The 14,114-nt window shown below is 54.2% G+C and overlaps 1 protein-coding gene and 1 pseudogene across 2 annotated transcripts; both read left to right on the top strand.

The window, feature by feature from the left end:
* Positions 1-1,036: 1,036 nt before the first annotated feature.
* LOC137201940 (keratin, type II cuticular Hb1) lies at positions 1,037-6,352 on the top strand. Of its 2 annotated transcripts, none has more exons than XM_067696645.1 (9): positions 1,037-1,453; positions 2,189-2,397; positions 3,198-3,258; positions 4,034-4,129; positions 4,354-4,518; positions 4,781-4,906; positions 5,160-5,380; positions 5,650-5,681; positions 5,929-6,352. In XM_067696645.1, exons 1-9 carry the CDS (start codon positions 1,085-1,087, stop codon positions 6,126-6,128), a joined length of 1,479 nt encoding a protein of 492 aa, XP_067552746.1. In that variant the 5' UTR covers positions 1,037-1,084; the 3' UTR covers positions 6,129-6,352. The 2 variants fall into 2 exon arrangements, with proteins under 2 accessions (XP_067552746.1, XP_067552747.1); XM_067696646.1 differs by having other exon boundaries at positions 5,650-5,671; positions 5,929-6,129.
* Positions 6,353-8,347: 1,995 nt separating this feature from the next.
* LOC137202911 (keratin, type II microfibrillar, component 7C-like) lies at positions 8,348-13,984 on the top strand (annotated as a pseudogene).
* Positions 13,985-14,114: the final 130 nt, after the last annotated feature.

The raw sequence follows: 14,114 nt of genomic DNA, 5'->3' as shown, positions 1-14,114 counted from the left end.
TTTAATTTCAACTAATTTAAATAACCACCTGTGTCTATTGGCTACCATACTGAACAGCCTAGCTCAAGAGTTAATTTTCAGTGTACAGAAAATACAAGAGATAGAGCGATAAGTTAAATCAAGAAAACCTATTTTTAAAAATTATTAGGGCAACTGGGAAATTTTAATATGGAATGGATAGTAAATGATTCTTTGGAATTATCGTTCTTTTTCTTGCATGTGAAAATGGTACTGTCCTTATTCTTAAGAAATGCATATGCCTAAGTATTTAAGGGCTCCATGTTATGCTTTCTGTAATCGTCAAATAATTGGGCAAATGTGAAAGCAGATACGGCACAATGTTAACAACTCTTGAATCTGGGTACCTGGGTGGAACACATCAGGGTGTTTGTTACACAGGTACTATTCCTTCAACTTTTCTATATGTTTGAAAACTCTCATAATAAAAGTGGAAGAAGACATAAAACACAAATATTTAATAATCTGCTGGCTGCTGCCATGACAGGAAGTCAGGTGTATTTCAGCAGCCAACTGGACTTTCTGCAGATGGGGGAAATACAGCTTTATGTTATAGTAGGGCCTTGGCCACTACTGGGATGGAAACTTCTAGAAGTTATTCATAAATATCGCAGTCTTTCCTGGGTCCCCCACTCACACCCTACACACATACAGTTTGCCTGCTTCTGCCCCATCTGGCTTCCCTTCTCCTCCCCTTTTCTTGGCCCCATTCTCCCCTCCCCTGCCCTGCCCTTCTCTCTCCAGTACTCTCAGATGTGTGCGTGCCCTGCTGTCGAGGCACTTTGAAGATGAAACATGCTGAGTTCCCCTACAGCCCAGGGGTTGGCATTCTTTACTCAGAGGAGGGTGCGGGCCACTCCACTATTAAAGCACATTCTAGAGAGGCGTTGGACCCAGCTAGCCACCCAAGCCCATAAAGCACAAATTGCAAAACCCCGTCTGCATAGCCAAGCACTTCCTACCCGAGCATAAATAGGACCCAGGCTCCTAGAGGAGGACATTAGAGTTCCCACAAGACTCCAGCTCTCCCATCCTGTACAACGCAAGCCAAACTTCCAGAAGCATCATGACCTACGGATCAGGATTCGGCGGCCGCGCCTTCAGCTGCTTCTCAGCCTGCGGTACCCGCCCCAGCCGCTGCAGCATCACGGCCGCCCCCTACCGCGGCATCTCCTGCTACCGCGGCCTCACCGGGGGCTTCGGCAGCCGCAGCCTCTGCGAGGGCTTCCGCACCGGCTCCTGCGGCCGCAGCTTCGGGTACCGCTCTGGCGGCGTGTGCGGCCCCAGCCCGCCCTGCATCACCACCGTGTTGGTCAACGAGAGGCTCCTCGCGCCCCTCAACCTGGAGATCGACCCCAACGTGCAGTGTGTGAAGCACGAGGAGAAGGAGCAGATCAAGTGTCTCAACAACAGGTTCGCTGCCTTCATCGACAAGGTGGGTGTCCTTGATCGCACCCTTCCTGAACCCTCCCTTCCTGGGCAGGCACTGAAGGGGTAGTCGGGGGGCAGGAGAGATGTGGCCCAGGTGAGCCCCGAGTCTGATGGAGGAGACGGACACATATCCAGGGCACAGAAAGATCAGAGAGATGAGTCTAGAGCAGGGGCTCCTGATGAGGCAATTGTTATTATACACAACCTCTGTCCAGACAGGCAGGGTCCCCACAGACAGACAAGGACAGGTTGGGAACCGCATGTCGGAGGAAGAAGGCCATACATGCAAACAAGACACAAGAAATGCACATAAGATATAGGAAGAGGACCACAGGTCAGCCTTGGGGTGGGTGTCCTTGATCACACCTTTCCTGACCCCACCCATGCTCAATTCAGGCTGGGCACTGATGGGGGAGTCAGAGGCAAAAAGACCTCTACTTGGCTCCTGACCACATGCCACCTAGGCTCAGCACGTCAGGATAACTCAGTTCACCTGAGCAGGGACTGGTCGTTCCCAGCCCCTTGCTCTCACCCCTAACTTGGAAAATCCAAACATAAATCCCAATCCCAAAATCCAGAAGTTGCCTTGTCTTCCACAGCGCCCTGTGTAATCTCTGCTGAGCTCCTGGTTTGGGAGTTTACCTTAAAGCAATCAGCGCCCTCCCCCATCCCCACATGCCCCAAGTAGGCTTTGGGGCAGTGGGAGCCATCTGACCCGTCCTCCCACCCCAAATGGCAGGTGCGCTTCCTGGAGCAGCAGAACAAGCTGCTGGAGACCAAGTGGCAGTTCTACCAGAACCGCCAGTGCTGCGAGAGCAACCTGGAGCCCCTGTTCCAAGCCTACATCCAGACGCTGAGGAGGGAGGCCGAGTGCGTGGAGGCCGACAGCGGGAGGCTGGCCTCGGAGCTCAGCCACATGCAGGAGGTGCTGGAGGGCTACAAGCAGAAGTGAGTGCGGTCAGGGATGATGTTGGGCACAGGGATGGACTTGAGTTAAAGCCTACTGGATGAGACTGGAGAAGACTTTCCGAGAAGGGCCAGTGCCCTTGCAGGGCAGGTGGGCGCTGGGCAGCAGGATCTTCACATCAGGCAGTCATCGATCAGATGCCTAAGAGTAGGGCCGTGATTCCCCAGGAGGTCTCTCTCTGCTCCTTCAGCCTTCACTTCCTGGAGTCTGATCACCCAGCAGCTGTGCCCTGCGGTCTGTGGGGAGGGGGCTTCTGCAGTCTCCCAAGCCATCTCCTCCCGGCCTCTCAGGCTCCCACCTGTAGCGCCTGGACGTGATATGAGTCCCAGTGTCACTCAGGGCTGCCAGGTCCTGGGGCTGCTGGTGTCCCACCGTCTAGGGTGCGGAGTGCTGAGGGCCTCTGGGACTCATGGGCCCTCCCACAGCTGAGCTAGGATGGACACCCAGGAGAGCGGAGGCTGCAGTGCCCCACATGTGCTGCTGTCCACTCCTAGCATGGGGCTGGTGTTGAGTCCTTATTCTCCAGACAGGACCTCAGAGCAGCTTTGGGAACAGGGCTGTGAGGTCCCAGAAGAGTGGCCCCCTGGACCCCTCAATGCAAAGTGGAGAGAGAATCACAAACACATCCCAAATCCAACCACAGCGGACCCCAGCAGGGCTGCCAGGGGGCGGGCTGTGTTGGCAGGTCCCTAACATTGCCTCCTTCACTGGTATGAAGTGGAGGGGGTTCTGGGGAGACCTGCCCTGCCATGACCTCCCTTTCTGCCCTCTTCTGCCTCAGGTACGAGGCGGAAGTCGCTCTGAGAGTGACAGCGGAGAATGAGTTTGTGGCTCTGAAGAAGGTGAGTCACGTGGGATCGGGAAGCAGAGACACGAGGGATCTCAGAATGACAGACTCTTGCTGGGGAGACCCATGGTCTCAACCTCAGTGCGGGGTGCAGCGACCTTGCCAAGTCAGGATGGGAAATTCCCAGAGATTAGGTCATGAAAGGCCCATGTAGGGCTCTGAGAAGGGCACTACCCTTGGAGCATACACTAGCACCCTGCCCTGAAGCAGCAGGATGGCTGAGTTGAGCTCTGGATGTTCTGTGCTGCTCCAGAGGTGGTGGTCTGTGGCTGGGGTCCCATGGAGGCATGGCAGCTCCAGTCTCGCTGTTGAGGGACGGTGTCCTGTCTACTGCTGCAAGAAGTCTGATTAGGAAGAGGGGCACAGTCTCAGGATCTCGGGGAGGATGGAGCAGAGCCAGGAGAGGCCAGGTGGAGTCTTGGAGGACTGCTGGGGGACAGGGAAGTGTCAAGGTGGCTGAGTGAGGGAGCCAGTCTGGCAGGCTTCCTGGTACAGGGGAGGGTAAGAAGGAGAGCTGGGAGGTAAGAGGTCTCAGGTAGGAGGAGTGAAAGGCTGGTGACCCATCTCCAAGGCACGAGGCGTTTGTTCTTAGGAGGGGAGGAGGTTGTGAGGTGCCTCTGGGGAAGGGCAGAGGGTACGGAGATGGCATGGGAATAGTAGCACTGGGAATCCTTTCCCCCTCACCTCCATGTAATGGGTGAAGGGAGAGAGGAATGTGGGGTGGTGATCACCAGAGGTCCTCTGAACTCAAAGATTCCCCACCTTCCCAGGATGTGGACTGCGCCTACCTCTGCAAGTCAGACCTGGAGGCCAACTCAGAGGCCCTGATTCAGGAGATCGACTTCCTGCGGCGACTGTATGAGGAGGTGAGGGGCTGTGGTCCAGGCACAAAACCAGCAGCTGGCCTGGAAGAGAGGGCGTTGGTCTGGGATCAGAGTGGGACAGGGATTTGGGCAGGAGCTGCAGTCCGTGAGGCTGTCAGAGAGGGCGGGGGCTAGAGACCAAGGAGGGCTGAGAAGGTTGGGTACACACTGTGGTGAGGGAGGGGATGGTATAAACCACACGCATCCTCCCACCCCACCATCTGCAGGAGATCCGAGTTCTCCACACTCACATCTCAGACGCCTCGGTCATCATCAAGATGGACAACAGCCGGGACCTGAATATGGACAGCATTGTGGCCGAGATCAAGGCGAACTATGACGACATTGCCGGCCGCAGTCGGGCCGAGGCTGAGAGCTGGTACCGCAGCAACGTGAGTGTCTCAGGGCACCTGCCTCCTAGACATGGTGGGAGGGATGGGTGGTATATATTAACAAGGCTTCTTTTGCCTGGGGACTCTGATTCCTAGAGGTGGTGAAAGAAGTGCAGACCCCTCTCAGGTTATAGTAGCAGGACGTGGCTGCCACGTATGGTTGCACAGGCTGAGTACTGTACAATCTGCAAATCATCTGTGGTGTCCTGAGTGGGTGGGATGTCCCATCCTGAGTTTCATGAGCCTCTCTGCTTCCCTCCAGTGTGAGGAGATGAAGGCCACGGTGCTCCGGCATGGGGAGACCCTGCGCCGCACCAAGGAGGAGATCAACGAGCTGAACCGCGTGATCCAGAGGCTGACGGCCGAGGTCCAGAATGCCAAGTGCCAGGTAGGGGTCGTTTGAGGCCCACCCAGGGTCCCACAGGCAGTGTGTGCACCCAACTGGATCTCACCATTCATTCTCCAGCCCATCTGCATGACCTGAGTCCCAGGTTGTGGTCACTTAAGGAAACCCAGGTGATGAAGAGGAGAGACCTGTTCCTGGGGTGATCCCAGCTGGCCAGGAGAGACTGGATGTGTCCATGAAGTGGACACAGAGACCCAGGGACCATAACTCACCTTGTTCTCTTCTGGGCCTTTAGAACTCCAAGTTGGAGGCCACTGTGACCCAGGCGGAGCAGCAGGGCGAGGTGGCCCTTAATGATGCCCGCTGCAAGCTGGCCGGGCTGGAGGAGGCCCTGCAGAAGGCCAAGCGGGACATGGCCTGCCTGCTCAAGGAGTACCAGGAGGTGATGAACTCCAAGCTGGGCCTGGACATCGAGATCGCCACCTACAGGCGCCTGCTGGAGGGCGAGGAGCACAGGTGGGGCCCATCCCAGCCTGGCCCTGAGCTGCCCATTCCCACCCTTTCCACAAGCACCACCCTTGATCCTGGCCGAGCAATGGCCAGGGATCTGGGACAAACCTATCATTTATCACTTTGGGGTGGGGGGCGGTTTGTGAGGACTATTACTTTTGACCCTCTGCCCCCTCCTTCCTGACCACTTGTGAACCCCACCCCAGGAATTTGTAGAGCTCTGTCGGCAACTCTGGCTCAGTCGCTAATGTTGCTTTTTTCCTCTTCCCTCTCAGACTGTGTGAAGGCGTTGGGGCCGTGAATGTCTGTGAGTAACCTAGGCCCTGTGTGGATGAATTTACTCTCTTCCTGTAAGGGATGGAAGGAGGAGTTCCACTGGACCTAAATATAAGAGTGGGCTGGCATCACAGGAGGAGGGATTTGGGTTAGACAAGAAGCAAGGACCACTTCGTTGGGACTAGAGTTGTTAAGTAAAGATGCTTGGAGAGGTGCATCGTCGGGGATGCGGGAGACTTGGCCCCCCAGAATTTTGACTAAGCCTTTGGGGTTCGCAGGTGTCAGCAGCTCCCGGGGCGGGGTCGTCTGCGGGGACCTCTGCGTGTCCGGCTCCCGGCCGGTGACTGGCAGCGTCTGCAGCGTCCCCTGCAGCGGGAACCTGGCGGTGAGCACCGGCCTGTGTGGGCCCTACGGCCCCTGCAGCTCCGTCACGTCTTGCGGCGTGGGCTCCCGCGCCAGCAGCTGCCGCAAATGTTAAGCGCCCCAACTCAGGCCCGCGCCGGGCAACCCTTCCGCGCAGCCCGGCAGGGCCCGCCTTGCCTGGCCCCGCCCCGCCCACCTCTGGGCGGAGCAAGCCCTAGGCTACTTCGCTGGCTCTTTGAAAGGTCCCTCCCACTCCTAACATCTCAAGCCTGTGTGTGATCCCCTCTTCCCGGGCTCTGCCGCCCACGCTGGGAAAGGCTACCCTAGAAAGAAGTCTCTTTGGCCATCACAGGAAGGGGACTCCGGGGCAGGGGGGACCAGGATTAGGACCTGGGCTGCTATGGGGCCAATAGCCAACGCTCCCACTCTGTCCCAGCATCACCCCTTCCTTCTCTGCCGTGTTCCTCTCCTTGATCTGTGTTTCCAATAAATCAATATAGCCAACGCTGGGCCTTGTCTGCACTTCTGCTATCTTCCTCAGGGGTCGAGGTTTGGGAGGGTCCCCAAAGTCACACGGAGCAGAAAAGCCCTAGATGTGGGGTCTCCGCTAGTCTTTCGTCCCTGGGCTCACAGCACTCTCAGATTTTGCTAAGGATTGTGCTACGCCGCTCCACCCTGTAATTTTATCCATACCACCTTCACAGTATCTCTTGCAGAGCTCAGGGACCCGCAGTAGCCAGGGCAGGGTCCCACCCTGAGTTCGGTGGCACAGCTGGGGTTTGAACCCCGTGAGCATGTTTAGTGCTCATTTCACTAAACCACAGCTGCCTCCCAGAGAACGTATCTGTGCACATCTGTAAACCTATGGGTAGATGCACCAGTCACTCAAAGCTTAAGGAAACATCACTCCTGTTTGGTGGGGAAGACTCAAGCCTGAGTAACTTACAAGAATTCTTTAAGGGGTGAATACATGAAGATGACTTAAACTTTCAAAAAGCCTTTGACATGGCTGTCCTTTTTTAATGGAGTCCTTTTGGGGTTTGGAGACCTTCCATAGCTGATAAATTGCCTCAAAGCTAGAAAACAGCACGTGGCAAGAAGATGATGTGGTGTAGAGGTGAGCACACAGACCCTGGAGCCAAACTGCATGGGTCCAAAACTGAACTCTGTTCCTAGCTGAGTGACTTCGGGCCATTTACTTACCCTCTCTGTGCCTCCGTTTCTATATGTCTAAAGTGAAAATGAGAAAAAGAGCATTTTTCTTTTATCTCCTAGGGTTGTTGGGAGGATTAAGGAATTTCGTATACATAAAATACTTAGTGCCTGCCACGAAATAATCACAATATTCATTTATCATCAGTAGTATTCTTTTGCAGAATACAAAGTAGAAATCCCTCCTGGGATCAGGGCCATGGGCAGCCTCTCATTACACTTATATGATCAGAGATTGCAAGCACAGAAAGAAAACCCCACGTCTTCCAGGCCATCAAGCTCCTTCACGCAGGAAACCATCCCCGCCACACTGATGAAGATATTACAAGTGCTGGTGGGAGTGGAGAGATGGCCCCTCAGCTTCACTATAGGCCAAGGCAAGTCCCTGAACATACATCTGTACAGCAGAGTGAATCTCTAAACTTCCAGTGCCGGGCCCAGGAAACTATAGCAGAAATGGAAGTGCCCATCCCCACCTCTAAGTGTGATAGAAATAAATTGATAATATTGAGAGATCAGAAGTGAGCGGTCTGAAAAGACACTGGCTCTTTTAAAAGATAGGATTAACTCCAGGTCTCCTGGCAACCAATGTGTCCCCTCCACCCTCCAATGGAATTCTGAGGACAGAGCCCTCAGAGAGTTCCAGAACATGCAACTGTTCTAACCAGCCCTCTGTGCTGTGACACCACACAGCTCAGAAGCAGGCCTTGTCTGGAGTCCAGACCGTGTGAAGACCTAGTTGTCCTAAATAGTCAATGCCCTTCCACCATCACCACCCAGCTGCCCCCACTCCCACCCCTCACCTGGCTCTTGGTGCTGTTCACCTCCACTGTCGGCCACTGGATGGCCTAGTTAAGCCTGTTCAGCTCCTCCTTGCTGTGGCGCAAGCTCTGCCTGTGTCTCTGCACCGTTATCTTTATCTCCTCACATTGTGGAGTCGGGGCAGCCAAGCATGGGAGGGGATCAGGGAGATGAGGAGAGCAGCAAGGGTACTCGACTGAGGCCAGGAAGACCGAGCATTCAACTCCTCTGGGCCTCCATCTCTCCATCTGTACGATGGGGATGATCATCTTTCCTAACCCCAAAGGTTGCTGAGAGAATGAAATGCACTTGGCTGGCACAATGGTGGGTGAGCCACCAGGCCTGGAGATGCCAAAGGTAGTGTGAACTCAGCCACAAAGGGCAACAATGCAGGGCGGCAGTCTGTTGAGTCTTTGAACTGAGATCACACAGGGTTGATCCCAGGAATAAGGGTAGTTAACTCTAGGAGATCAATTATCTTCCTTCGCTACATAGGATCATCGAAATGAATACAAAAGGCATTTAATAAAACTCAACAATAATTTCTAATTCTAAAAATACTTTTTAAAGGCTAAGAATATGAGGAAACTTCCCTAACTTGATGAAGGCTATTAATCAGTGACAGGAGATCCAGATTCCAGCTCCTTCCCCAAACCCAAGGCCACTCTGGGACAACACTACGGGACTACAAGGGACAAAATCAGTGGGCCTTTTCCCTTCCCGCATCCTGTCTGCACACGCCAACACACAACCAGCCGGGCACAGGGACCGACGCTTTCACGATGCCTCCACCACCTCACTGGGGCTCATGACCACCTGTAAAGTAGGCCACGTAGATGTTACTCTCTCCATTACCTTTCCTTGGCAAAAGCTGCTGCTCATCCACTGTGCAAGGCAGAGGGACCCAGAGGGACGTGAGTGACCCTGCCGGTCAATGGCTAAGCCAGGCTTCATCTTAAGTCCATGCATGTTGCTCTATACCCTGAGGGACAGATAAAGTCACACACACCCTTCAACCCAGAGGATAGGAACTGTTCACGCCAGCCCACTGCAAATTTCCTTCCAAGGCAGATGGGGTGGGGGGGGGGAATGGATATAAAGAGACCGCAAAACTCCATCTCCCACCAATCTCTGCCCTATTCCTACTGCCTACACTTTCCTGCTCTCATTCCCAAAAGACAAAGACACAGCAGACAAGCTTGTGCCTGGCTGGGTCCAACAGATCTGGAGTCCAAGACGTCTCATCCTGTGTGAGCTAATGAGCCGTGTGGACAAGTCTCACCATGATGAACAGAGCTGTCACCTCCTCCAAGCCTTCCCTGGGCACCGAACCTCAGCTCTAGCCCAAAGAGCTTCCAGAATGCTCACCTCTCCTTCCTGGGGGCTTTGTGAGCTCATCTTGTTACAACTGCAGAGTTCTGACGGGGGTGTGGAAGCAGCCATCCTGTGAACCCAGATGGGAACGTGGTGGTCTCTGGGCTGGAAAGGGACTTGAAGGAAAGGGGTGGAGGGGGAGGGGGAGGGGGAAGGAAAGGTGCTTCAAGTGGGGGAAACGTGTGGAGCTGAGGACTTCAGGCTTATGGAGTGGGCGATGGGAGCCACAGAAGGTGCTTGAGCAGGCCAGCAGCATGGTGTATGATGCAATTTGGAAGGCCTGTCTGGCAGCAGCGTGGAAGACAGATAGGAGGCAGAGAGACTGAGGCTGGGGATTCCATTTCCACGACTAGGTAAGAAATCTGGGGTAAGACAAGACTCTAAACTGAAGGAGTAACAGGGATCAGAGAACACAAGTTGATCGGCATTTTCTTTTGTTTTATAAATTTCTCATACGTGCAAGAGTATATACAACATACGTTTAATGATTTAAATAGCAACAGTAATAAAAACAAATCCTTGTGTACCCAGCAGTACCTTCAGAGCCCCCTGTGGGACCCTTCCTGAGCACAGCATCCTCCCCCTCTGACCCCATCCAATCTCCAAGGTAACCACTATCTTGGGTTTTCGTGTTAAGCACTCCTTTGATTTTCTTTATTGTTGCATCATATGAGTATGAATCCCTAAGCAATTGTTTAGTTTTGCCTGCCTTTAAGCTTTCTATAAATAGAATTACATGTTCGCTCCTATGACTTGCTTTTCCCCCCTCAACATTCTATTTGTGAGATCCATCCATTTTGATGCATGTAGCTTTCTTTATTTTTCAGTGCTGTAGAGTATTCCAGTGTATAATTATTCTCCATTCTCCTAGGGGTATACATACGTGTGCTTTTTTTTTTTTTGGTTATAATAAACAATGCTGCCCCGAACTTTGGGGTACATATTTGCTGGTGTACTTTGGCAAGAGGTTCTTCAGGGTACTGGCTGTTAAACTTTTTTTTATAACCACAACTCAAAATAAGGAATATATTTTATAGGGCTTCCCTGGTGGCACAGTGGTTGAGAGTCCGCCTGCCGATGCAGGGGACATGGGTTCGTGCCCTGGTCCGGGAAGATCCCACATGCCGCGGAGCGGCTGGGCCTGTGAGCCATGGCCGCTGAGCCTGCGCGTCCGGAGCCTGTGCTCTGCAACGGGAAAGGCCACAACAGTGAGAGGCCTGCATACCGCAAAAAAAAAAAAAAAAAAAAAAAAAAAAAAACAGCCATTTACACCAGATCCTAAGTTTCACAATAGTGCAAGCTGTGCATTCTAGAGCGATCATCCTAGTGGGTACCAGAGGAAATGTCTGGAAACCCCAGGACCCCCTCCCTTACCCAGACCTGCTTCTGACCCCTTGAACTGAGTAAAGGACTTCATCAATACCATGACACCAGGCACTGGAATGAACAGCTAAAGAGGGCCCAGGGAGTGTGCCCAGCCTGATGGGGTGCCCCTCCCTGGTGGGGAGAGCTCTGTGCTGTCTCCCCAGTGAGACTCCTGTGCCACCCTCTCCCTTTAGGTTGTGGACTGCGGCTACCTGCAAAAGTCAGACCTGGAGGCCAATGCGGAGGCCCTGACCCAGGAGATCAACTTCCTGCAGCAGCTGTTTAAAGAGGTGAGGGGCCACAGAGCAGTGGGGCAGCAAGGAGGATGGTATTTGGACATTGGAAAGGACTTTCCACCACTTGGCTTCTGAAACCCCTGGTGAGGGGAGCACAGGGCAGAGTCGAGGGACCCGAGGCAGGTTTACTGTCAGAAGATGAAAAAGTATAGCTTCTTGTCTTATCTGCCAAACCCAAACAAGCTGTTGCCCTGGCTACTGTGGTGATAATTATCACAAATTGTATATTCACACATCAGGCACAAATTGTAAGTTGCTGCCTGATTTCAGAGGCCCTGACTGAAATCAGGCAGTAAGCCTCCGAGCTGGGCTCCTCTCAGCCTTGGGACGTTGGTCCTGAGGAGCACTGAGAGGTTCCAGGGTCGAAGGGGAGATGTCACCTTTGTACTGGGGCTTCAGACAGTGAGGCTGTGGAAGAAGCAAGGGCAGGGGACAGGGAAGCACCATGAGAAAGAGGGCTTCGGGGAGTGGGACTATGGTCCAGGAAGCTCTTACCACTCCCCCACTTCCCCGCAGGAGCTCCAGGTCCTCCACGCCCACATCTCAGGCACCTCAGCCATCGTCAAGATGGACAACAGCCGGGACCTGAACATGGACTGCATTGTCGCCGAGATCAAGGCTCAGTAGGATGACATGGCCAGCCGCAGCCGGGCCGAGGCTGAGTCCTGGTACCGCAGCAAGGTGAGTGGTCCCGTGCCCCCTTCCCAGAACAGGGATGCTAAAAGCTGAAAGTATTAGCAGGAGGGATGCTAAAAGGGCTTTGGCCTTTGTCTAGGTGGGATGGGTAAGGGAAGGGCAGGCAGCTCTCAGGATGGGGTGGCCGATGTGCAAACCGTGGGGCTCAATGTGATGGCATATCCTGTGTCCCATGAGCATCTGTGCTTTCCCCCAATGCGAGGAGATCAAGGCCACGGTGATCCAGCCTGGGGAGACCCTGCGCCGCACCAAGGAGGAGATCAACGAGCAGGGAGATTTAAGTCAGACACCTTGCCAAAGTGTGGGGGAAGAAGCAACGTCAAACTTCAGGCAAGTCTTCTCCACGGAGAACGCTCTCCGTCCCCACTGAATGGGGGGGCGCGGGGGGGGGCTATGGAGGGGAACGGAATGACCAGGGCTCTCATGGTCCCAGGGGCAGAATGGGGCAGAGGAAATAGCACCAGTCTGAGAGGCAGGAAACCTGGGCTCTCCAACCAGCCCTGCCACTAGCTCACCATGTGATTTGGGGGAAGCCATTTCACCTCTCTGGCCCATTGCTCTAGATCACTGACCACACACTTAGATGTCCCCAGAGGTTAGTAAGTGAGTGAAGCAGCCTGTACCGAAGGCACTAGGGTGTGGTGAACTGGAAAACAAAACAAACGGGCAGAGCTGATCAGATCCAACTGAGGCAGGCCCTACAGAAATGCAGGTACAGTGTGGCCGGATCCTCTGGTTTTTCAAGAGAAGCCAGGAATTTGGATTTTTACATTAAATTTCAAAAATTAAGGACACTGCCAACATTCCCCAAGAGCACTAATTTGCAACCCCTGACCTAACAAACGAGTAAGGCCCCTTCTTCCTCTGATAGTCAATGGTCAGTGGATACCTGGTCTCTGACCCTAAATCCAGAAGAAGGACCCTTAATAACCCTCCCCTGTCCCCCAGAACTCCAAGCTGGAGGCTGCCATGCCCGAGGCGGAGCAGCAGGGCGAGGCGGCCCTTAATGATGCCTGCTGCAAGCTGGCCGGGCTGGAGGAGGCCCTGCAGAAGGCCGAGCGGGACATGGCCTGCCTGCTCAAGGAGTACCAGGAGGTGATGAACTCCAAGCTGGGCCTGGACATCGAGATCGCCACCTACAGGCGCCTGCTGGAGGGCGAGGGGCAGGGGTGAGGACCACATCTGTGGGGATGATGTCTCTTCATCCTCCAAGCTGTGCTTAGAGCTAGGAGCATGTTTGCATATTATTTGCATCTAATTTTCATCATGATTACTTGGAGGAGGGAATTTGCAAGTTCTGCTCCCCCCAACTAATTTTTGACTCTTTTCTCTCCCCACAAGGTTGTTTAAGGGCATTGGTGCTGTAAATGTCTGTAAGTTATCTATACTGTGGGTTCTGAAATAAGAGCTTGGGGCTCCTGGTGGTCCGTCTTTTTCTTAAAGGGCCAAATAGTAAATATTTTAGGCTTGCGGGTCGCGCAGTCTCTGCTCAACTGCTTAGCTTGTTGTAATGTGAAAGCAGACACAGCCATAGCAATACTTCAGGAATAGGTGTGGCTGGCTTCCAATAAAGTTTTATTTACAAAGACAGGAGGCGGGGGCCGGGGGGTGGGGACGGGGGGCACAGTTTAAGACCCTGAAAGGAAGGAGGGGGATGTGGCAGTGAATGATTATGATAACTTAAATAGCTATTTCAGCCTATAGGGAGGGCCTGGGCTGACAGTTTATCGGGGATGCTTGAGGTTAGACTACTGGAAGAAGTGCCCAGGTGTGAGGTTGTTTGAGGGGGAAGGGGGAATAGAAATAGAGGGAAGGAGCTCTGAGGAAGAGAAGAGAGGGTGGGGGGACTCTGGCCCTTAGGCAGGAGCCGCTGGTGACGACCTTGCGAGGCGACTCAGCCCCGTTCTCTCCCTTCCCCGGCCCCCCGCAGGTGTCAGCAGCTCCCGGGGCGGGGTCGTCTGCAGGGACCTCTGTGTGTCCGGCTCCCGGCCGGCGACGGGCAGCGTCTGCAGCGCCCGCTGCAGCGGGAACCTGGGGGTGAGCACCGGTGTGCTCGCCCTGCGGCCAAAGCGGTGGCGGCAGCCACCTGGTGTGGTTTGCTTGGCGGCTTCTGCTTCGTAAATACACCGCTCTGCGAGCCAGCCGTCCCTGCCTCCGGCGGCGGGTCCCAGAGCTCGGAGAGCCCCTGGGCTTGCGGTGGAAGGGCTGCAGGAACCAGCCGGCCTGACCTGCCCAATTGCTGCCTCCTCCTGCATCTCTCTCCCCGCTTGTCTCTTCACTTCCTCCAGGGAGGGAGGGCTCCTCGCCCGCAGCTCTGGCAGCTCCCCTCCATCCCCAAGAGTCTGAATGACTGGTTT

The sequence above is a fragment of the Pseudorca crassidens genome, chromosome 11 (assembly GCF_039906515.1).
Source record: "Pseudorca crassidens isolate mPseCra1 chromosome 11, mPseCra1.hap1, whole genome shotgun sequence".
NCBI classification, from domain to species: Eukaryota; Metazoa; Chordata; class Mammalia; order Artiodactyla; family Delphinidae; genus Pseudorca; species Pseudorca crassidens.
This window is presented reverse-complemented; position numbering and strand designations above follow the sequence as displayed.

Bases quoted from the DNA above. Each gene is read 5' to 3' on its own strand.
- LOC137201940 (XM_067696645.1), top strand. From the start codon at position 1,085: ATGACCTACGGATCAGGATTCGGCGGCCGCGCCTTCAGCTGCTTCTCA. The intron at 3,259-4,033 runs GTGAGTCACGTG...CCACCTTCCCAG, and splicing joins AGTTTGTGGCTCTGAAGAAG to GATGTGGACTGCGCCTACCT. The intron at 5,682-5,928 runs GTGAGTAACCTA...TGGGGTTCGCAG, and splicing joins CGTTGGGGCCGTGAATGTCT to GTGTCAGCAGCTCCCGGGGC.